Source organism: Bos indicus, chromosome 15 (assembly GCF_029378745.1).
Source record: "Bos indicus isolate NIAB-ARS_2022 breed Sahiwal x Tharparkar chromosome 15, NIAB-ARS_B.indTharparkar_mat_pri_1.0, whole genome shotgun sequence".
Lineage (NCBI taxonomy): Eukaryota > Metazoa > Chordata > Mammalia > Artiodactyla > Bovidae > Bos > Bos indicus.
The window spans coordinates 7,772,934-7,798,707 of record NC_091774.1 but is presented as its reverse complement, the minus strand read 5'-3'; the positions used below and the strand labels follow the sequence as shown (position 1 = coordinate 7,798,707).

The window sequence follows — 25,774 nt, the reverse complement described above, 5'->3', positions numbered from 1 at the left end:
GTGTTCTTTGGAAGGACTGATGCTGAAGCTGAAACTCCAATACTTTGGCCACCTCATGCGAAGAGTTGACTCATTGGAAAAGACCCTGATGCTGGGAGGGATTGGGGGCAGGAGGAGAAGGGGACGACAGAGGATGAGATGGCTGGATGGCATCACCGACTGGATGGACATGAGTTTGAGTGAACTCCGAGAGTTGGTGATAGACAGGGAGGCCTGGCGTGCTGTTCATGGGGTCGCAAAGAGTTGGACACGACTGAGCGACTGAACTGAACTGAAGATCATATTTATCAGATTTCCAAGATAGCGTAGTTCCCTGCCTCCCTGAGTTCTGGGAGCAAAGTGAGAAGTATAAAAGAATGCGACATTGTTGGAAGAGATCTTCTGCTTGTCCTACATCCTCAGCTGCCAGGGAGCTAGAGGAAAAGCAGCATCCTCCATGCTGGGAGCCAATGGAAGGCTTCAGTCACTGGTGACCTGCCCTCCTCACCTGGACAGATAGGACCTGGGGAGAGACACATGCTAGGCTGGGGTTTGCAGTGTTCCTTCAGTGACAGAGGCACCAAGAAACTGCACAGGAGAGACCCCAAGGTACGGAATAGAGAGACATGCTTTCTCACAGCATATAGGATAGAGAAAATGAAACCAATATTTATCTTTGTGTAATACTGTATTTGATGAATCAGACCTGATTCCAAGCAGTATATAGCTGAGTAAAGAAGAAAAGCCCACTCTAAGTAGTATCATACAGCAGAACATGATGAGCACTATAGGAAAGGTCAGATAGCCTGTGGAGGAAATTTAAAGATGTGTGTGTATAAGTGTGTGACCTCGGACTAGGAATCTGAACTTTCACCCTCTCCAAATGAAGCACAAACCACACAGACAATGGCAAGGTCTGACAGCGTGTCTCCCCACTTACTTCTTATTCAGAGATTGCTCAAAGTTCCCTTGAGGCAGGAACAAGACACAGACAGAAAAAGGACATGTAGACTCAGGGCGGGAAGGGAAGGGTGGGATGAGTGGAGAGAGCAGCGCTGACATATGTGCACTAACTTGTGTATACGTCAGATATAAAACAGGTAGCTAGTGGGATCTCATCAAAGCACAGCGAGCTCATCTCAGTGCTCTGTGATGATCTGGAGGGGTGCGATCAAGGGGATGGAGGGGGATTCAGAAGGGAGGGGGCATATGTATGCATATGGCCGATTCACTTTGTTGTACAGCAGACATGAATACAACATCGTAAAGCAATTATATTTGACTACTTCTCCCATATCTACAAGCTTTAGTTTTGGCTGTTACCTTGACCTAAAATATCTTCTCCTTCATTCTCTGCCTTCAAATATGCTATTTATTCTGCCATATGCAGCTGAAATACCATTTTTCATGTAACTTCTCCGACATCTAATCTGAATTAAATACTGCTTTCTCTGAACTGCTACAGCACACTGCTTATAGCCCTGTCTAGTAGTTTCATTTCTCTTTATAACATATGTATGCATGCATGCATCTGTCTCTCAAGTCAAACTATGACTTCCTTTGTCTTATTCATCTTTCTGACCTCAACAGTAGCTATCACCATGATCTGAATATAGAAACAAGAGTTTCACAGGAGACAGAACCTGGGTTTTAGAGTCTGCATCCCTGGGTTCTGATCCCAGCTCTGTGATTTCACCAGCTGTGGCTCTTGGGCCTTAACCCTTCTATACCTCCATTTCTGCATCTGAAAAGGAACTAAGATCTTCCCAAGGTTGTGATAGGTATCAGACATAATAAATGCAAAATGTCTAGTTTATAGTAGATCATCTCCAAATGGTAGTAACCACAACTTTTACTCTATATAATAAAGAACTTGTTGAATCAAATATATAAAATTGCCTACTATCTACAATACCTAACAGAGTGTGAGTGCATAGTGGAAGCTTATAAATTCACCTTGACTCCGACTTGTTAAAAACCTACCTTGAACTCCTTCTCTATGTTGGCCAGCACTGCCAGCTCATTGCTAAGCTCTAAAGCTGTCATGACTGGGTCTTCGCTAGACAATGACAGGTAAGCTGGGCTCGCCAGGCCTTTGTAAGCGTTAATTCTAGATCTGGAGTGGCTGAAGGAGTCATGCTTCTGTTTCTGGTTGCATTCACTGCACTTGCAGAAATAGTCATGAGGCCGTTCGATCCGAGCACCCTTCCGCAAGAGGGTGTGCACAATTTCATATTCTTGGCAGTGGGCAGCCAGAATGATTGGGGTCACGTCATGGGAGAACCGTGTCCCATCTTCATCATATGCATAAAAATCATCTTGCTGGAGTTCAGACTGACTGGGGCTGGTTGCTAACCGCTTGCCTTCAGCAAAAGCTGGGTGACTGAGAATGGCTTCCACAATCCGAACATAACCTTTACTAATAGCTAAAAGCAAGGCATCCCCAACGCGAGAGAGATTTTCTTTCTTGAGAAGAAGTTCTGTAATTTCCAGATGCTCATTAGCCACTGCCAGCTGCAGGGCGTTCTGGCCCATGTAATCCACACAGTTGACATTGAGTGAGAGGCATTCTTCCAACATCTTCCTTACCACTGGGATGTTGCCATACTCAGCTGCATCTAAAAAGCGTTCCTCCTCAATAGATAGGCTTGTTGAGTGGTCGTTAAACATGTACGCTGGTCCTCGGTTAGCTAACCGTCTCCCCTTCTCACGGAGAACTGTCTGCCGCCGATGGGTCAGTCTACTGTCGGTGCCCCGGCTGTAATAAAATAGAAAGATTGTGAACAAATTACATTAAGAGCATTTTAGTGTGTCAGATGAGCAGCGTATTAGATGTTGTCCCATCAGCTCTAGACCAACTATAATACAAATACAAATGAAGACACATTTATTTGTTAATGGATTCCAAGAATTTCTCTTTTTAGAAAGTCAAGCATTTTGCAGATTTTAACATTTTAATTTGGGTGGAGGTTCAAGCAGTTCCCATAATCTCTCTGTGATGTGCACATACAGATTAATGTGTGTTTTTCATTTACAGGTGGTATAGATAAAAAAAAGACCAAAATGTTGCCATTATGACATAGTATGTGAAAATATAAAAGATAAGTAGGAAAATCACTCAAGTCAACATATATTTATTGAGTCCCTCCTATGCCAGGGTCAGGCATTATATAAGGTGTGGACAAAGCAGTAGTGAAAGCAAAATAAAGTTTCTGTCCTTATAAATCTTATAGTCCAAAGGGAGCAATGGGCAATTAGTACATTACTATTATTAGCTGTTTAACTGTCATGATAAACCTACCACAGGGGCATCTAGTCTACCTTCCTAGAGAAATGATGTGCTGAAAATGGACGCATAGAAGTCAAGTGTGACAGTGTATTTGGGGAGAGTGGAACAAGGTCAGGTCCAGCTAGGGAGCTTCCTCTAGCACAGGGATCAATTAAATGCCACGGAGAGGGTTTCATTGACTAGGAAAATAAATGGGTTGGACTCTGCTAGGCATTATTCTAAAAATCACTGGAAACCTGAAAAGCTGTGATCCGGTGTTAAGGTACAGGTGGGGAGCTTCCTCCAGCAGAGGGATCAATTGAATGCCACAGTGTAGGTTTCATTGACAGGGAAAATAAATGGGCTGGACTCTGCTAGGCATTATTCTAAAAATCACTGGAAACCTGAAAAGCTGTGATCCAGGTGTTAAATGGGAAGGATCAAAAGGGTGGCCAGCCTTCAATGTTGGCTTTCATTCTGTGATCAGAAAAAGTGATACTCCCTCTGAAGGAAATGCTAAAATGGGGATTTTTTTTTCTAGTGATTCACAACTTCATGTCTTAAGGTCTTTTTGAGCTTGAACCTGTGTCACTATCACTAATTGGAAACCCAACAAGGATAAGTTACTGCAGAATATGAAAGAGCCTGGTTACGGGGGAGTATGAAATGAAGAAAAGTGTGACTGATGATTGATGTCACAGATCTTTATAAATGTTCCCAAAGTCATCCTCCTTCAAAGACTCACAAACTTCCCTGTATGAAGAGAATTTAAATAGACCCAAAGACCCCATAAACCATCTTCCCTTTCTATCGGGCCAGGCCTAGAGATGCTAACTTTCTTTCCAAACTAACCCTTGTCCATCTTGATACCAAAGCTCCAGGCAATGTTGACCATGGCAGTATGATCCCAAAGGAGTTAGCAAAAATCTGCAGCTCAGAAATAGGTTGTGTCTCTCCAAGGAGAAGGCGATAGCACCCCACTCCAGTACTCTTGCCTGGAAAATCCCACCGATGGAGGAGCCTGGTAGGCTGCAGTCGATGGGGTCGCAAAGAGTCGGACACAACTGAGTGACTTCCCTTTCACTTTTCACTTTCATGCATTGGAGAAGGAAATGGCAACCCACTCCAGTGTTCTTGCCTGGAGAATCCCAGGGATGGGGGAGCCTGGTGGGCTGCCGTCTATGGGGTCACACAGAGTTGGACACGACTGAAGTGAGTTAGCAACAAGGAGCTTGAAGAATGTTCTGCCATATTCACAAAATTTTTTCAGAAATTTTTTGTTCAACAGTGTAACCATTCACGGCCTCTTAAAACTAACCAAGTTGTTTTACTGAAAAGACAGCTATGTAAATTCTTTAAAATGATGTCGAGGCCATAGCCAAACATGTTATGATACTAGTAATCTTTTAAGATTTTTTAATTGGAGGATAATTGTTTTAAAATATTGCATTAGTTTCTGCCATGCAATACTGTGAATCAGCCAAAAGTATACATATATCCCCTCCCTCTAGAGCCTCCCTCTCACCTCTCCATAATTTTTAAGACTTATCTTTAAATAATGTATATATAGCTTTTATTAAGTACTATAAGGGAATTATTTATTGCATCTATTTTTATTTCTATAGCTATTGTTTTGTTTCCAATTCCATTTTAACCTGCATCCAAGCCATGCATGTGCATGCTGAAAGACTTGAAAAGCTTGTTACAGAAAATAGCAGGCCCTTATTCTTCATTTTCTCCACATCCTGATATTTAGAGGAAATACATTTCAACTATTTTAGTTGATTATTTTATCATTTAAATCCTTACATCATATAACTTGGTAATATTGCTATTTCTTAATTTTCCAGATTTGGTATTACCTACAGACTTCCCATTGTGAAAGTTGAATATTTAGGTCACTTTCACAATCTCCCACCCTATATTCACACCCTTCTCTCTCTCTCTCTTTCTCTCTCACACACACATACACACACACACCCCATGCTTTTTTGGTGATTGTCATTCTGATGGCTTGAGGTGATATCTCACTGTAGTTTGATTTGCATTTCTCTAATAATTAGTGATGCTGAGTATTTTTTCATGTATTTGTTGACCATCTGTATGTTTTATTTGGAGAAATGTCTATTAAGATCTTCTGCCTATTTTTTGATTGGGTTGTTTGTTTTTCTGATTTTGAGCTACATGAGCTATTTGTATATTTTGGAGATTAATCCTTTGTCAGTTGCTTCATTTGCAAATATTTTCTCCCATTCTGAGGGGTTCTCTTTTCATCTTGTTTATGGTTTCCTTTGCTATGCAAAAGCTTTTAAGTTTAATTAAGTCCTATTTGTTTATTTTTGTTTTTATTTTCATTACTCTAGAAGATGGGTAAAAAAAAAAAAGCCTTGCTTCAATTTTGGCCAGATGCTGTAAAACTCTTAGAAGAAAACATAAACAGAACACTCTTTGATATTTTTGATTCTTGTCTACAGAGTCCTTTGTTTCTGGAACTCCTTCTTTTTGAATGTTGGTAATTCTGGAATATCCTTTATTTTCTTCTTTTTTCTCTATTTTCCAATTATTTATCTTTTTGTACACTACTCTGAGATATTTCTTCAACTTTAATATATCTTTTGTAAATTTTTCCTCTGCTATTTTTAATTTGCAAGGACATCTTTTATTCCTCACATTAAAAAAAATAATACCTTTTTCTGCTTTTGAAAACACAGTATCTAATTCTGGGGACATCAGTGATAAAGATTCTGACACAGATCAGAACACTTCAGGGAATTTACTCCTATTCCTTTTTTATGCTTGTTTTTATATTTCTATTTTATGTTTGTTTTATACTTTATATTAAAGTTTTGCCTCAAGTAACTAGTGATCCTTAGTTGATATTATTTTCAATTTTTAAAAATAAATATTATTTCTAATGTCTTTTAAAAGAGAAAGTAATTTTTTTCTGTCACTTTTCTGGCTTCTAATAACCTCTTTAGCCTTTCACTTCCTCTCTTGTCTTCTGTATATATTACTTTCCATAGATTCTGTTGTAGATAAGAGGAAGCTCAAAAATCAGGGGGAGGGAAGACATCTCCAGAACATGATTAATACTCTGAGAAAGAAAACTGTAAAATTAAAGGAGAAAAGAGCTAGGATCAGGGGATTTATAGAAGTGAGATTAAATTAATAGGAGTGCAAGAAAGGTTTTCGTGTAACTAAAATATAAAAAGACACAGAATTGACACAAAATAGTACCAAGTACCAAAAGGCCAAGAACCAAGCCTCTTTCTTGTTCTTTTTCTTCCATAAGATCAGCAGAAATAATTATTCCAATCTATTTTACAGAATTACTTCTAGGCTCAATTGAAAATATGAATGTGGAAAGCATTTAAATAGAAATGTTCAAGTTCTAATAATATTGTTTGCTTTCCCACTTGATGTCCATGTAATATTTTAGGCTATTCTTGTAATTATCAAGAGTGCTTTAATCTACATAATCTGGGACCAAGTTGTCAACTAAGAGTACTTGAGATTTATTTATTTATTAAATTAGTTTATTATTTTAATTGGAGGATAATTGCAATATTCTGATGGTTTTTGCCATACATCAGCATGAATCGGCCACAGGTATATACGTGTCTCCCTCATCCTGAACCCCCTCCCACCTCCCTCCACACTCTATCCCTCTGGGTTGTCCCAGAGCACTGGCTTTGGGTGCCCTGCTTCATGCACTGAATTACACTGAGATAGAATAAGCCTGAGTTGTGACACCTTTCATTCTAAATTTCTAAATTAACGATTTATGACTTTAATGTTATTAATATGAATAATGGCAAGTTCTACCCTGGCAAGCCACTAAGGATATATCCAATCTCCTTCTAAACTATTACGACTTTCATACCTATAACTTTCATCCTTTTGAAGAACAGCAAAGACAGTTCCAGAGAAAATGTTTTCTTCAGTTTTAAAGCTTCTCCTGTCTCTATCACAAATTTTAATCATATGCAGTGACATAGATTTCAGATATCTTTTTATAAAAAGGCTTGGATCATCATCATTTCCTTAGCACTCTGCCACAGGAAAGCCAGATACAGAATGTTTATAGAGGCATTTATGATTGTTTTAGGAAGATAACTCTGACAGGCAGAATGAAGGCAGTAGTCCTTGCATGAGTAGTGAGATAAAGGGAAAGTATTTGCATGTTGACAAAATGCATGATTTGCTGTCTCCTTGTCTTCCTCAATGGCTTCCCTGGTGGCTCAGCTGGTAAAGAATCTGCCTACAATGCGGGAGACCTGGGTTTGATCCCTGGGTTGGGAAGATCCCCTGGAGAAGGGAACGGTTATCCACTCCAGTATTCTGGTCTGGAGAATTCAAAGACTGAATGACTTTCACTTTTACTTTGCCTTCGTCAACTGCAGTGTAAAGAAGCAACAAAAGGCTCTATGTATAGCATTTCGTCACAAGTGGTGATGCTTAATCCTTAAGTGTCAAACACAAACGCAAAATGTGTAACAGCTTTTTAAATGACAAATATTTGAAGCCTTTCAAGAAAGATACTAGACATTGCTAGATTAAATTACCTCTCTGAGAATGGATTTTACAAGGCTATATTGTAGAACTGTATATTAATCGCAAATGTAACCTAGATAAACTGTCTACTAGAAATAGGAACAATAGCCCAAAGCATTATGTTAACAGAAGAGACATTTTCATTCCACCTTAAGTGCACACTTTAAAAGTGGGTTCTTGTATTTAAGAAAAATATTTATTAAGATTTTTTTTCTTCAACCCTTTAGCCATATTTAGCATGGTTGGATGTTTAGTAACCTACATTTTTGTGACCATTTTTTTATAATTTGCTTTATCACAATACATAAATACCAGTTCTAGGAAATAGTATAAATAGTCACTGCCTCCATACTACTCAAATATTGATTAGGTCAAGAAAACAACTTTTTTTACATACCTCATTTTTATGATTATTTTTGTTGGCTAAATGATGCCTGTTGTCCTAAATAGGGAGAAATGGAATAACCCATCTCCATTGAAAATGCCAGCAATGCAAATTAGCTTCTGAGTCAAATGGACAATGTGTTTGAAGCCAGAACATGTGCAGTAATTTTCTACATCCTGTTCAAATATGATACACTTTTATCAAATGGAACTGCTCCCCTACAAACTAAGCTCCATATTAAGTATCTATCTTCACTTTTATTTTTTGCTTCAAAAATCCTTGAAATATTTAAATAAAGCACAATTCTGCTAAAGCAGAAGTGCTGAAACCATAAATGGCATGTAACTATTCCAGGCAGCATGGAAGAGCCACAAGAGTAGACTTTTAGATGTCTTATAGGAAAGTGAAAATTAAACAATTCTAGGATGTATATTTTATTATGTGCACAATTATCCACAGAAAAAATTAGATGTGGATAATTAGAGGTTAACAACCAACTCAACTAGCAATTTTGCATACTACTTTAGGAGGATAAATGATAAAAAGTAATTTTATTCTGATTTTGTAATGAAACTGTTTTTACTCTACTTAATCTCTAGCTGCACACTTTCCTCTGGGGCTTCCCCTGGTCCTTCCCCTGGGGCTGAGGGGGCAATAAACAACTGTAGTGGTTTCCCTTTCTCCCATGAGAACAAGGACTATTTTGCCTTATTCCACACTGGATTCCCAGTGCTTAGCAGAAAGGTATACTGCAAACACTCCAGACATAACATCAAATGCATGAACCCCTCTTGTCACAGGAATAAAAACCAAAGCCTGTTTATTTGCTATTAAGCCAACAGCAAATCACTAGGATATACAACCCTACCAAAAAAAGATAAAATGAACACAACATGAAGATTGAGTCATAACATGTCCTGGAGAACGTATAATGATTATATTCATTTCAAATAAGCGGCAAATTCAATAGGGAACAAAGAAAATTGAAAGGCATATTTTTAAAAGTGGCATTTTCGTGACTTGTCCATGATCCAGAAGTGGAGTCTTTTGTCCTTAAGAAACTAATATTATCTCACCTCTATTGCTTTCCTTGTCTACCCTTGACACCACACATAGAGCAGAACCACCTATCCTCACAACATATTATGAAATCCCTTTATCCTCCAGGTACTTTTCAAGATAACAGTTCTTTATTTTGATTCAGTTAGCTTCGATTTTCCCCCATGGACTCTTCCTAGTCCATCAAACACTAACTTTCTATGTGATTAGTCACACTCTATCACACCACTGCTTCAGTATTCTGCAAAATGATAGAGGCCTGAACTGCTTGTCACTTTTAGGTGGGAGCCAGCAAAAATGTGACTGAAAAATGTCTTGTGCATATTATGTATTTTTGTTTATTTTTATCACCAATTGACATCTCATTTATATACATTAGAAACCAAACTATGTGAGAGAATGAAAACATGACTAAATACTGGAACAGTTATAGAATTTTTTTAAAACAACTAAATCTGAAATGTCATTGTTTCTTTTCAGCCTTTAGCTTGTAGTTTATTTCATGTGTCATGCCATCCTTCTTTGAAATGCTCTTTCAAAGAAAGAATGCCCATGGATTTATTTTTATTTGTTTTGACAGAGTACTCCTGGAGATATTAAAAGTTTGTGTTTAATACAAGCAAAATATATCCCAATTATCTCACCAAAGAGTTTTAAGCCCTTTGCCTCAATATCAACAGCCATCATAGTCCTGTGTATTACACAAGCATATTTTCCTATTCCAAAATAACTTCTATATAAGACAGATTCTGGGCAGGAAAAAGAATACTTAAATTGGGTAATCTGAGGACTTTAATGAAGAGATACTAGGACTGTGCAGCAGGCGTTGGGGAAATCCACCATGGTGCCTTGCAGTACTTGGTCTAGGACAAGGGAGGCTTCAGACTGCAGGGGAGAAAGGAGGAAAAGTTAGAAGCAGTTAAATAGGGTAAGGCAGGCCCTTGTCTAAGGCAAGGCCCATTTGACAGTGTTTCTGGCCTTTAGTTGAGGGTAATAGCCAACCCTCAAGAAAAAATCAGGGGAACTGATACTCTGACCTCACTCTCCCACCCTCTAATTTCTCAGAGGGGCCTTCCCATGGGCTGCACCCAACCCAAAACCTGGAAGTAAGGAGCACACTGAAGCCATCCAGATAGGTTTGCACTGATGCCAACCCCTTGGGCAGAGGGCAGTGTGCAAAGGTGGAGAATAGGCCATGAGAGCAAGCCAACAACACCCAACACATGCTCTGGAGGTGACTTTGACTTTGCCATGATTATCTCCTCCAGAAATCACTGATGAAAACAGGCATAGAAAATTGTAAGTCTACAATTTTTTTTCTTTATGAGTCATTGATGCATCGTTAGTTGTCACCTTTCTGAGCTTACTTTTCCCTTCTATAAACTGTCAGGAGAGACACCCACATTCAATTTCAGGCAGTCCAATATCTTAAAAATTAGCCTTTAACTAAGATTCATCTATCCACATTTCAGTTAATATTCCTATGAGGCTTAAGAGGAGCAGCTCTGATTGTGAGGGTGAGAAGGAGGGCAATGTGATGTCACTGAAACATTTAGAATTGTTAAGATTGTGTGTTTAGCACGAGCTGAAGCTGCCAACTCCTGGAGCTAACAGTGCTAGACTATAAAAATAAGTCTGAAACATGCTTTCAACATCTTCCTTGGAGGCTAGATCCAGTTGCTCACAATGCAGGTTTAAATCGATATGTACCCAGAACGTATAAAGGAGTACAAATATAAAGATGACTAAAGAATACAGTGCGTAGTTTAATTGATTTAGAAACCAAAATTGTGGACTGTCTTTCTTTGTTGATTCAGCATTATTTTACCATTATCATGCCTCATATCAGCCATCATGATCTTAACAGTTCACTCATTCAGCAGATCAAATATTTGCAATTCCAGGTACTATGCTAGACACAAGAGGGACACTTCAAGGAAAGACACTCAAGACATGACAGAAAGAAGAAAAATAAACTGAAAATTACAAGATATGGCAGAAAGAAGAAAAATAAATGGAAAATTATAGGGTGATGCATATTAATAAAGAAAAGGTACAACATGCTATATAAATGAAGAGCAAGGAATTTTCAACTCAATCTATGAGTCAAGGAAGGCCTTCTGAAGAATTGTCCTTCTTGTTAGAACAAGGAAGAAGTTAGCGGAAGGGAGAGAAGAGGAAAAAAAGGAGTTCCAGGCAAAGACAACCGTACTTGCAAAAGTCAGCAGTCCAAGGAAATGGAAAGATGTCCATTATGGCTGGAATGCACTGGAGTTCCCTCCTCCAAGGGGCTTCTTATTCCTGGCCCAGTTTAATTGAAGGTTGACGACTCAGGATTTAGAAGCTGGGGTCTGGGTTCCATTGCTAATCTTAGTTCAACACTTAGCATGTATGCCTTAGGCAAAAAGATGAAAATGTAGATAACTCTAAGGTAAAAAGCTAATAATTTAATTTTAGGAGATTCAAGCTTCAGAACTCAACTGTGAGATCTCTAGCTCAAGGGGCTTTGTTCTGAGGCATTTGGAGGTTACATAATTCAAGTGCATGAGTTTGGAAAAATTAAGGACACATATATGGCTGCTGAGAATTAAGTCTTTAGGGATCTAAAGAACTTGAGGCAAGTCTGGGGAGCTCTGCCAAGTACTGGGAAGAACACTGCTTTGAAGAAAGACAGATTTTGTTGGGGATCCTGATTGGGCCATTTACCAGCTGTATCACCTCTCTGAGCACCCAATGCTATTAAATGGGTAAACTGGGGAGCTGGGGGAATAATGTAACTTTGCAGAGTTACTATGAAATCAGTGACTCACGCAATTCAGTTTAAGGTAATTTGATGCCTTAAGCTTTATGGACATTAAATCCTTCTTAACTATAATTGTTCAAAGCTTTCCAGCTTGAAGATGTTCTGTTTAATAAACAAGGTGGAAGCTAAGTAGTCATTAAATGGCTTTCCTTTCCTCAATGTAATCTCTTAAATTTGTACCATGTGCCCAAAATGACAGATTGACCTTCCCTTGTTTTTTTCCTTACTACTTTCATTGCCTTAGTTTTGTTTTAATCTTCATCATATTCTGACCTTCATTCTTGCTTGCACTGTTCCTAAATAATGCTCCAGTCTTTTCTCTTCGTCCCTTGACTGTGTTTGTCTTACCCTTCTTGAATACATGTGCTCTTAAAGCCCCATTTCATCTTCACTTTCCAGTGTCAGGCACAAGCTGTGCCTATAATGTCTGTGAATCTACACATGAATGAATAAGTAATAGAGAAACATGTATGAAAAGAAAAATTAATGGACAGCATCCTGTTTTGTCACATTTCTAGGAGTTTCCAAAGCTATTTTATTCCATGTGTATCTGTGTGCATGTGCTTAGTCATATCCAACTCTTTGCGACCCCATGGACTGCAGCCCACCATGCTCCTCTATATATGGAATTTTTCAGGCAATAATACTGGAGTGGATTGCCATTTCCCACTCCAATTTTTACTCCATATCAATAACTATTTTTTTTTACTATACAGTTAGAATGTCATTTATCCTCAGTAACCAAGTGTGTAACAACCATACGGCACAAGCTTCCTGTGCTGGCAGGGAGTTAAATTTTGAAAAGTACATCCTGTATTCACCAAGTAAGGGTAACTTCTCATAATGTTCCTGCATCATTCAGGTAGCTGAGGGCAAAGTAGACAGACTACTCTGTAGATATAACCAGATTTGCTAAACTTCCTACAAAATGAATGTCTATTCATTTAGGATTTCTCCCATCCAGAAGGATGTAATCTAACAACACATCAGATTTTTAGATCATGAATTTGTGGGATAAGATAATTTTATGTCTAAATATTAAAATAGTCACATGGCTAAATCAACCAATTTTTATATACTCACTTGATACAACTTAGTGAAAGCGAAAGTCACTCAGGTGTGTCTGACTCCTTGGGACCCCATGGACTATATAGTCCATGGAATTCTCCAGGCCAGAATACTGGAGTGGGTAAGCCTTTCCCTTCTCCAGAGTATCTTCCCAACCCAAGCATCGAACCCAGGTGTCCCACATTGCAGGCAGATTCTTAAGCAGCTTAGCCACCCAATAATCCTCAGTGTTCTCTTTTTTATAGGCTGGTTCCTTAGAAATATAAGGCAAAGTATTTGAAAGTACCATAAATAAGTAAATATTGCCCCCAATGACTTTCAAAACTAATCTATAAAACTGTGTCCTTTACCATTCCTAGTACAGCAACATCAGACTTTGCAAAGCTACACATTTTCTTCCTCATCCTGTGATCAAATCATACATTTTCATTAAATACTTCAGATTCACAGTGGTTTAAATACAAATGCTAGAATAACCAGCTATGGAGTCAGGTTCTGATGTGCCAATTTGTTGACTCCCTGGCTTCCTCCAAAATAAGGATGATAATTATCCCATTCACAGGATTGCTGGGAGGGTTAAAAAACTGTATGTATTTTATTTGGAAATATCAGTTATAGACCCAGCATAGTAACAAGTGTTCTTCAAGTCTTAACTCAAGTAATCTTAACAACCTTATATAGTAAGTACTCTTATTATTCTCAATGAGGTAAAGAATGTAAAGCATTTACTATTTACTAATAATAAGTGTTCAAAAAATAGTCTTGTTATTATTATTCTATTGCATTTGAAAGTAATTTTTACTTGTAATAAAATCAAATATATTTGTCCACCATCAGTGATAATGAAGTGAAGTGAAGTGAAATTTGCTCAGTCATGTCCAACTCTTTGTGACCCCATGGACTATACAGTCCATGAATATCAGTGAGAATGAAATATGGCAATTTGGTAGAGCTTGATTTTTAGCATACCAATTGCATCAAGTAAAGTTGTTAGTTCACTGTATAGTTACTATTTTTTCTAGCTTTGTAAAGAAAAGTTATATAAATAAGATTAAAACACATAGGCAATGTTGGAAATGTAAATTGGTACAGCTGCTATGGAAAACAGTATGGCAGTTCCTCGAAAAATTAAAAATAGAACTCCCATATGATTCAGTAATCCCACTTTTGGGTATATATTCAGAGAAAATGAAATTGTTATTTCAAAAGAGTATCTGTGCCCCCATATTCACTGCAACATTATTTTCACTAGGCAAAACATGGAAAGAACTTTAGTGTCTATCAGCAGATGAATAGATAAAGAAAATATGATGTATGTGTGCAATGGAGTATTATTCAGCCATTAGAAAAACCAAGAAAATCCTGCCATTTGCAACAACATGGGTGGATGACAAGGGCATTATGCTATGTGAAATAAGTAAGAGAAAGGAAAACAGTGTATAATTTCACTTATATATAGCATCAAAACAAAGCAAAGTAACAACAACAACCAAAATCTAAACTCATCAGTACAGAGAACAAACTGTTGCCAGAGGCAGGAGGTAGGAAGTAGGGTCAAGATGGGAGGAGGTGGGCCAAAGGTACAAACTACCAGTTATAAGATAACAAAGTTGCTAAGGGACTAGTTCTTAAAAAGTTCATCACAAGAAAAGAAAATTTGCATTTATATGTTCTGATGGATGCTAACTAAACTTACTGTGGTGACCATTTTGCAATACATACAAATGTCAAATCATTAAATTGTACACCTAAAATTAACACAGTGTTATACATTGATTGTGCTATGCTTAGTCGCTCAGTTGTGTCCAACTCTTTGCAGCCCTATGAACTGTAGCCTGCCAGGCTCCTCTGCTCAAGAGACTTTCTAGGCAAGAATACTGGAGTCTGGTGCCATTTCCTACTCAAAGGGATCTTCCTGACCCAGAGATCAAAGCCATGCCTCTTGCATCTCCTGCATTGGCAGGCAGATTCTTTACCACTAGCACCACCTGCAAAGCCCTACACATCAATTATCTTTCAAGAAAAAATAAAATAATATAAACAAAATTACTGGATAAACTCTTATGAATCTATATATTAAATTAATTTGACTAGAACCAGCAGAGTAAGAACTGATCATTACTAAGGTTTACTATGTGCCAATCTCTTTATCAATTATATTTTATTTAATTTCCCTGCAGTTGGTGAAGCTGGTGTTGTTACTTCCACTATACATATGAAGAAATGTTCAGAGATCAATCAGGATCAGAAATGGTATGCATAGGGAAAAGTGTTATTTTTGTTGTTGTTATATTTTTTCAATTCAGTTCATGTGCTCAGTCATGTCCGACTCTTTGCGACCCCATGGACTGCAGCACACCAGGCTTCCCTGTCCATCACCAACTCCCGGAGTTTACTCAGATTCACATCCATTGAATCCGTGATGCCATCCAACCATCTCATCCTCTGTTGTCCCCTTCTCCTCCTGACCTCAATCTTTCCCAGCATCACGGTCTTTTCCTGTGAGTCAGTTCTTCACATCAGGTGGCCAAAGTATTGGAGATTCAGCTTCAGCATCCGTCCTTCCAATGAACAGCAAGGACTGCTCTCCTTCAGAATGGACTGGTTGGATATCCTTGCAGTCCAAGGGACTCTCAAGAGTCTACTACAACACCACAGTTCAAAAGCATCAATTCTTTGGTGTTCAGCTTTCTTTATAGTCCAACTCTCACATCCATACATGACTACTGGAAAAACCATAGCCTTGACTAGATGGACCTTTGTTGGCAAAGTAATGTCTCTATTTTTTAATACAGCTGAAAAAAAAAAAAAAAACCAATACCCTAAAAAATGTTTATGAACTCTCTACAGTACCTGGAACTAGTTGCTGCTGCTAAGTCGCTTCAGTCACGTCCGACTCTGTGCGACCCCAAGATGACAGCCCACCAGGCTCCCCCATCCCTGGGATTCTCCAGGCAAGAACACTGGAGTGGGTTGCCATTTCCTTCTCCAATGCATGAAAGTAAGAAGTGAAAGTGAAGTCGCTCAGTCATGTCTGACTCTTCGCGACCCCATGGACTGTAGCCCACCAGGCTCCTCCGTCCATGGGATTTTCCAGGCAAGAGTACTGGAGTGGGGTGCCATAGCCTTCTCCGCTGGAACTAGTTATGATACACTACTCCTTAAGTTCATACTAATGATAAATATAGTAAAGCAAGATTATAAAATAGCTTTATAGATGTATTTCACTTTTTAAATCTTATTTTTATTATTGTGAAACATACATGCTGAAACGAGCTGTTATTTTAAGATTAATAGTGAAATGAACACCATTTACCAACCCTTCCCCTCACCTTCCCTCTAAGAATAGACCACTGATAACTCTGGAAACCTCTGTGGCCCACTCTGAATTACTATCTTCCCTGCACACTGCAACAAGTGACCACTACACCAGCACCTTGCTTTGGCATTAAACATTCTTAATATTATTATTATAGCCATTCCATCTGTGTCTGCCCTAAATAATATAGATTAGTTTGGAAAACTAAGTACTTAGTGCAAACCTGGCAGAATAAGGAAAGGGAACTACTCTGCCACTCTCCTGGTGAGGGAGGCTCCTGGACAAGACCAGCGGAGCATAGTCCGCAGTCCACTGTCTGTCTCCAGCTTCCCTGATGGTTTACAGGGATCCCTGTGGGTTGGTAGCAACCAACCGCTCAGAGTCCTGGGAAACAAGGGGTTCACCTGAACTGTAGCATCTGGCTGGACACATGGTGAGGCATCTGGCCTTCTGCAGCTCATGACTCTGCTGCACAGAGATAAGGCAAATCACCTCAGACGGAATAGGGTCCTCGCCCTTCTCCTATTTATTCCATAAGGGCTTTAGAAGTCGGTTATCCGACTTTGCTTCATCTCCTCTTTCCTCTGTATTTTAAAAAATAATAATCTTAGTTAAACAAAACACCAAATTACACAGAAAGCTCCATAGCATGACTAGCCATACTAACTGAAAGCTACTAGTTATCCTGAGCCACGGATGGAAAGTCTATATCTCCATCTGCAGCTATATTCAACTTTCAGAGGCATGGTAAGTGAGCTTCCCTTAAATGGGACTTTCAAGGCAACTTGAGCTAAAAAAGTCATATGACTTCCCTAAAGTAAGATGAAAAGGAAAAAACAAGCTCAGTGAAACCAGTGAAGCCACTGCTTTGATAGAACACAAAGCCAACCTAGGTAACTAACCTCTAGAGTATTTGATATCACCTGAGCAAAAAATCAGGGTCTACTTTTCCACAGAGTAGTAATTCTTAGCTTACCCTTCTTCTTGTATGGTAAAAATGAAATTCAGTTCCTATAGGTATAACACAAACCCTTTTTTATTAATTGCATTAAATTGCTATGCTAGTAAATTTAAAATTGAGAACCCTGCCCAAGTGTCATATTTCCTCTAGGCATACTACTCTGTGATTCTTTATTAATACCATCAGTCACTTAGTGAATGTTAGTTACTTAAATGTCTGAATGTATGGGATACATTTCTGCATCACTTCACTTTATCCACCAAAGCAATAATAGTGGAAGCACAGACCGGAAATGTTAGAAAGGCACTTAGAAATTGTCTCTTCCAACTTTCTGCCTTAAGTTAATTTCTATTAAAAAAAACTGAGGCCCAAAATAACTTGCTCAATGTTAAATAGCTTCTTACAACCCCGAACTCTTCACTCATTTTCATTCCAAGATATTATTACCTCAAAATAAATTTTAAAATAAAGGAAATTAGCTTCTGGTCCTGTTAAGAGGAATTTTCTTATGATAAAGACCAAATTTAACAAGCACCTCTTGTTTATCAGTCTCATAGCTGGTATTAAATCCATTCCATAGAGACTGTGGCCAGATAAAGGAGAAAAGTCAAAACATGTGGCTGGATCTGTAAACTTCATCTCTTAGCTGAAGCCCAGAACAGTGAATTCAACTCAGAGAAAAGCATCAGTATTCCTCTCTGGTCTTTCATTTTCTTGCTTGTAAAGGAATCTGTAAGGCCCATTCAAGTTAATACTATATTTGATTCTGTTTCTTTATTTTAAATAATGTAATACTTATCTTCATTTCCAACAGCTCTGAGGGTAGAGACAAAACTGAATAACTTGAAGTCAGATGAAAACTTGAGGAAAACATTCAACAATATGATGCTTTTTGCCAAATTCTGCTTCTCTTATCTTGTTCCCTGTCTCAGTTAGTGGCCCTCCAATCATCTAGTTACTCAAAAAAAAAAAAAAAAAAATTGCTGATGGCATTCATCCTTGACTTCTTCCTTTCTTGGATACCCCGATAACTTTAAATCAGGAAATCTTTTCAATTATACCTTAAAATGCATCCAGAATCTGAGCACACCTTGCTCCCACCCTAGTCCAGACCCTATCATCTAAATCACTGCTATAGTCTCCCCACTGCTTCCATCTCACCACCATCCAGGAAAGACTATTCTTACCACAATAGCAGTCAGGGCAATACTTTTAAAACATTAGTCAGATTGTGTCACCTCTTACCTCAAAACTCTACAACTGCTCCCTGTCTCAAAACAAAAGCAAAGTTCTTACTGTGACGTACAAAGCCAGGCACAATCTGGACTTTGTGCTTGTTCTCTGTATGGAGCCCAGCCCCACTCAGACCTTTTTCTTCAGCCACTCTGACCTCACTGCTCTTCCTTTATGTGACAAGCATGCTTGTGCTTTTGTACTTCTATGCTCTGCCTAATATCTGAGTTCAAGTCTTCACTTAATAGTCACCTTCTCACTGAGGTCTTCTCTGGTTACTATTTAAAGTAAAATCCAAACCTCTAACATGCCCTGCTTTTATTTCATTTTACCGCATAACATCAACATCAACATGTTCTACTTATTTGTCTTGTTTATTATCTGTTTCTCTCACAAGAATGTAGATTCTATGAAGGCATGGGCTTTTTACCTAACGTATTCTCATTGCATCTAGTAAAGTCTCAGTAAATGTCTGCTGAATGGAGGAAAAGATGAATAGATATACCCTAGATTGACTGCCTATAAGAAATTGGGTGGGTATAGTTTCAGTACCAGCATTATTTGGAGGTTTGTTATTGTTGTTGTTTTGAGAACAATACAATCTATAAAATTCTATCCAAAGAAAAACCGATTTCCTCTAAGATCAGGAACAAAACAAAGGTGCCCACTCTCACCACTATTATCAACAGTTTTGGAAGTCATAGCCACAGCAATCAGAGAAGACAAAGAAATAAAAGGAGTTCAGATTGGAAAACTCTCACCGTTTGCAGACGACATGATCCTCTGCATAGAAAACCCTAAAGCTGCCACCAGAAAATTACTAGAGCTAATCAATAAATATGGCAAAAGTTGTAGGATATAAAATTAACACACAAAAATCCTTTTCATTCCTATACACTAACAATAAAAAATCAGGAAGAGAAATTAAGGAAACAATCCAATTCACCACTACAACAAAAAGAATAAAATGCTAGGAATAAACTTACCTAGAGACAAAAGACTTGTATGCAGAGAGCTATAAGACAGTGATGAAAGAAAGCAAAGATGACACAAATGGAGAGATATATCGTCTTCTTGGGTTGGAAGAATCAATATTTGAAAATGAATATACTACCCGAAGCAATCTACATTTTCAATGCAATCTCTATCAAACTACCAATTTTTTTCACAGAAATAGAACAAAGAATTTCACAATTTGTATGGAAACACAAAAGACCCCAAATAGCCAAAGCAATCCTGAGAAAGAAAAATGGAGTTAGAGGAGTCAACCTTCCTGATTTCAGACTACTATAATGCTACAGTCATCAAAACAGTACAGTACTCGCACAAAAGCAGAAATATAGACCAATGGAAAAGATAGAAAGTCCAAGAATAAACCCATACACCTATGGGTACCTTATCTTTGAAAAGGAGGCAAGAATATACAACGGAGAAAAGACAGCCTCATCAATAAGTGCTGCTTGGAAAACTGGACAACTACAAGCAAAAGAATGAAGCTAGAACTCCTCCTTAAACCATATATGAAAATAAACTCAAAATAGATTAAAGACCGGAGTATAAAGCCAAAAAATATGAAGCTCTTAGAGGAAAACATAGGCAGTACACTCCTTGATATATACCACAGCAAGATCCTCTATGACCCACCTCCTAGAGAAATGGAAATAAAAACAAAAAAATTAACAAACAAGAACAACAAAAGAACAAATGGGACCTAATTAAGCTTAAAAGTTTTTGCACAACAAAAGAAACTATAAACAAGATGAAAAGACAACCTCAGAATAGGAGAAAATAATAACAAATGAAGCAACTGAGAAATGATTAATCTTCAAAATATACAAACACTTCATGTAGCTCAATACCAGAAAAACAAACAACCCAGTCAAAAGTGGGCAGAAGACCTAAACAGACCTTTCTCCAAATAAGACATGCAGACGGTTAATGAGCACGTGAAAAGATGCCTAACGTCATTCATTACTGAGAAATGCAAATCAAAACTACAGTGAGGTATCACTTAACACCAGTCAGAATGGCCATCATCAAAAAATCTACAAACAATAAATGCTGGAGAGGGTATGGAGAAAAGGGAACCCTCTTGCATTGTTGGTAGGAATGCAAATTGATACAGCTGCTTTGAAGAACAGTAAGGAGATTCCTTAAAAAACTAGGAATAAAAAAAAAAAAAAAAAAAACTAGGAATAAAACTACTATATGACCCAACAATCCCCCTTCTGGGCATTTACCCTGAGGAAACAATAGCTGAAAAAGAACATGCATCCCAATGTTCATTACAGCACTATTTACAATAGGTAGGAGGCAATCCAGATGCTCATCAACTGATGAATGGATAAAGAAGCTGTGGCACATACAATGGAGTATTACTCAGCCATAAGAAGGAATCTATTTGAGTCAGTTCTGATGAGGTGAATGAACCTAGAGCCTATTATACAGAGTGAAGTGAGTCAGAAAGAGAAAAACAAATCACATGTACTAACACATATGCTGCCGTTACTGCTAAGTCGCTTCAATCATGTCCAACTCTATGCGACCCCATAGATGGCAGCCCACCAGGCTCACCCATCCCTGGGATTCTCCAGGCAAGAACACTGGAGTGGGTTGCCATTTCCTTTTCCAATGCATGAAAGTGAAAAGTGAAAATGAAGTCGCTCAGTCGTATCCGACTCTTAGCGACCCCATGGACTGCAGCCTACCAGGCTCCTCCATCCATGGGATTTCCCAGGCAATAGTACTGGAGTGGGGTGCCATTGCCTTCTCTGACTAACACATATATATGTAGACTAAAAAGATGGTACTGATGAATCTATTTGCAGGGCAGCAATTGAGATGCAGACAGAAAACAGACTTGTGAACACAGTGGGGGAAAGAAAGTGTGGGATAAATTGAGAGTAGCATTGAAACATATATACTACCATATGTAAAATAGATAGCCAGTGGGAATTTGCTCTGTGATGCATGGAGCTCAAATCCAGTAATCTGTGACAAACTTTAGGTAATCTGTGATAACCTTGAGGGGTGGGATGAGGTGGGAGGTTGGAGGGAGGTTCAAGAGGGAAGGGACATATGTATACCTATGGCTGATTCATGTTGATATATGGCAGAAACAACACAATTTGTAAAGCAATTATGTTTCTATTAAAAATAAATTATAAAGCTCTACCAGATTAGAAACAATGCCAAGAATGAAAAGTGACATTATTACTGACTCTACAGATGTTAAAAGCATAATAGAATATTATGAACTACCTTATGCCTACAAATTAGACAATTTTGAGAATTCTAGATATGACACCAAAGTAATGATCCATAAATTTAAAAATTAGTAAATTGTGCTTCATCAAGGTGAAGAACTTTCACTTTTTGTAAGACACTGTTAATAGAATTAAAAGGCAAGTCACTGACTGTTCGCAAATTACCTACCTGATAAAGGACTTGTTTCCAGAATACATAAAGAACTTTTATAGTTAATAACAAAATTTGATTAAAAAGAAAAAAAGAACCCAATGAAACAAAGAACCCAGTTAAAAATAAGCAAAGATTTGACAGATATTTTATCAAAAAATAAATACGGATGACAAATAAGCATAAGAAAAGACGCTCAATGTTTTTAGCCATTAAATTAATGCAAATGATAGCCTTTATGTGATATCAGTGCGTACTTATTCAATTCAGTTCAGTCGCTCAGTCGTGTCTAACTTTTTGCGACCCCATGGAGTGCAGCACAACACACTTCCCTGTCCATCACCAACTCATGAGTTTACTGAAACTCATGTCCATTGAGTCAGTGATGCCATCCAGTCATATCATCCTCTGTCATCCCCTTCTCCCCCTGTGTTCAATCATTCCCAGCATCAGGGTCTTTTCAAATGAGTCAGTTCTTCACATTAGGTGGCCTAAGTATCGGAGCTTGAGCTACAGCATCAGTCCTTCCAATGAATATTCAGGACTGCTTTCCTTTAGGATGGACTGGTTGGATCTCCTTGCTGTCCAAGGGACTCTCAAGAGTCTTCTCCAACATCACAGTTCAAATGCATCAATTCTTTGGTGCTCAGCTTTCTTTATAGTCTAACTCTCACATCCATACTGGAGAAGGCACTGGCACCCCACTCCAGTACTCTTGCCGGGAAAACCCCATGGACGGAGGAGCCTGGTGGGCTGCAGTCCATGGGGTCACTAAGAGTTGGACACGACTGAGCGACTTCACTTTCCCTTTTCCCTTTCATGCATTGGAGAAGGAAATGGCAACCTACTTCAGTGTTCTTGCCTGGATAATCCCAGGGATGGGGGAGCCTGGTGAGCTGCCGTCTATGGGGTCGCACAGAGTCGGACACGACTGCAGCGACTTAGCAGCAGCAGCAACAGTAGCACATCCATACATGACTACTGGAAAAAAACAAACCTTTGCCTAGGCAGACCTTTGTTGGCAAAGTAATGTCTCTGCTTTTTAATATGCTGTCTAGGTTGGTCATAACTTTTCTTCCAGGGAGCAAGCATCTTTTAATTTCATGGCTGCAGTTAGGATGGCTAAAATTAAAAACAATGATCACACCATGTTTTGGTATGGATGCAGGACAACTGGAACCTTTTGTGTTCCTTTTTGTATTGTACAAGATTCCTAGTTCAATTGTACCCTCTTCTGTGAATATCACAAAGCTCAGATAGGTGAGTAGACTGTTGCTCTTTTGGTGGTTAGAGATCAGGTTGTATATCCTTCAAATTTTTGGTTATCCATTGTCTTTCTGGACAGATACTTCTCTTTTTGGCCTCTTTTATCTTTCACTACTTAATAAATAGCCAAAGGGGGCTTTTCATATCATTTTTGCCTTTCGCCCTAGAAGGTATACATTTTCAAGAATGTTCAACCTATACCCTGTAGCTCTTTCCCTGGAGTTCATGCTCTGATCTACCAAGGCACATTTTTTTAAGTATTTTTCAGACTAAGTATAGGCTTAATCTTTCTGGGGCTTTCCTGGTAGCTCAGCTGGTAAAGAACCTGCTTGCAATGCAGGAGACCCCAGTTCATGTACGGAAGTTCCCTTGGAGAAGAGAGAGGCTACCCACTCCAGTATTCTTGGGCTTCCCTGGTGGCTCAGATGGTGAAGAATCTGCCTGCAATGCAGGAGACCTGGGTTCGATCCCTGGGCTGGGAAGATCCCCTAGCAAAAGGGTAGTCTATACATTCCAGTATTCTTGCCTGGAGAATCCCATGGACAGAGGAGCCTGGTGGGCTATGGTCCATGGGGTCACCAAGAGTCAGACATGACTGAGTGACTAAGCATAGCATAGTCTTTCTGACAGTGCTTTTAGACCAACCTGAGACTCTCCACTAGCTTTCTTCTCTCTTACCCATGGATTTTCTTGTTCTGTCCTTGCTAAGCAGGCCATGGTAGAGCAGAGCTGTCAGGAGGATGTGATCTTGCACTAGGATTTAGTAGGTTTGTTTTCCATTTTCTTATTTCAGTTATACTGAAGTTTGATCACTCTTTGTTTTCAAGTTATACCATGGGTATGTTTCTGTGAAATTTTATTTGCTCTTTCTTGTTCTTTATCATTTCTAAGATATATTAGAAGACTAGAAGCTATGCAGTGACCCTTGTCTTCCTTTATCTGAAATTCTCTTTTGTTTTGCCTTTATTCTGAAACATTTCAAATCAACTGTAGCAGAAATAAAACACAGATTTTACTAATCATTGGAGACTAACTCTGATAAAACCAACTGACATCTTCAGTAAAAAGCAAAAGTTCTATATTTCCCCTTAGGTTAGACAACTGTCCACAAATATTTATCTGAAACTGAAACAAAACAAATTGAAAAAGACCAAAGCTATTCATTTGTGATAAAAATGTATCTAATCACTACTCAAATATTCTCTACTTGCAATGACTATTTAAGTAATGTATATATAAATGAAAAAAAAGTTGTTTACAATTTTTCTGGGAGAGGGAGAGGGTGGGATGATTTGGGAGAATGGCATTGAAATATGTATAATATCATATATGAAACGAGTCGCCAGTCCAGGTTCGATGCACGACACTGGATGCTTGGGGCTGGTGCACTGGGACGACCCAGAGGGATGGTATGGGGAGGGAGGAGGGTTCAGGATGGGGAACACATGTATACCTGTGGCAGATCCATTTTGATATATGGCAAAACCAATACAATATTGTAAAGTTAAATAAAATTAAATTAAAAAAAAATAAAAAATGGATACAGTGATTCCACATGAATTTTCTGCCCCTCCCATGTCAACATTTGAGACAAACTTTCACTTCTCTCTCACTTCTCTGCCTCTGAATTCTTTTATGGTTTTAAAATTATAATAACTAATTTGGAAGGATCTCCTCAAACTAGACAGGCTCTGTCCTTGCCAAAGTCAATTTGGGCTTACTCAGTGAAAGTCAGCCAGCATTTCTCCAATCTGGAAGTAGTCTCTCATTCATACTAATTTTTATCTTCACTGTAGTGTCATTTTCACAAATTTGGACTGTGTACCCATCAAGACCATTCTGGTGAATGTCTAAAGACAGGGACTTCAATGTCTGTCAGGCCTGTTTTATCCCTTAGATCTGAATGTATTTAAGTCAAAATGTAATTCTACCATATTGTAAAGCTTTGCTTTCAAGACTGGATCTTTTGTTTCAATATTCTCCATTTCCCCCAAAAGAGTCAGTAGCAGGAAGTATGATACATGTGAATACATTATTATATATATAATCTACAAAATATAGGAAAATTTGCTAACAATGGTTATATGTGGGTGGGTGGTAGAATTTCCTACAGTTTGCTTGCAATATCTTAAAATTTTTATTTGTTCATAGGAGATTCATAACTACAATGACATTTTTGTCTGATTAGAATTTTTATTTTTTCATAAAATTGATTATATTGAAGGTGTGCAACACGTTGATTTGATATATATACACATAGCAAATGATTACTATGGTCAAGCTAATTAATATATCCATTTATTCACATAGTTAACCTTTCTTGTGAGAGTAAGCATATCTGTAGGCTACTCTCCTCGGAGAAGGCAATGGCACCCCACACCAGTACTCTTGCCTGGAGAATCCCATGGACGGAGAAGCCTGGTAGGCTGCAGTCCATGGGGTCCCTGAGGGTCGGACACGAC

At 38.4% G+C, this 25,774-nt stretch overlaps 1 protein-coding gene across 1 annotated transcript in view; it reads right to left on the bottom strand.

The window, feature by feature from the left end:
- TRPC6 (transient receptor potential cation channel subfamily C member 6) overlaps nt 1-25,774 on the bottom strand; it is a 160,526-nt gene that overhangs the window by 57,884 nt on the left and 76,868 nt on the right. Inside the window, exon 2 of the mRNA XM_070803331.1 lies at nt 1,963-2,737. Coding sequence (XP_070659432.1) covers nt 1,963-2,737 — 775 coding nt within the window. The remainder of the gene's footprint in view (nt 1-1,962; nt 2,738-25,774) is intronic.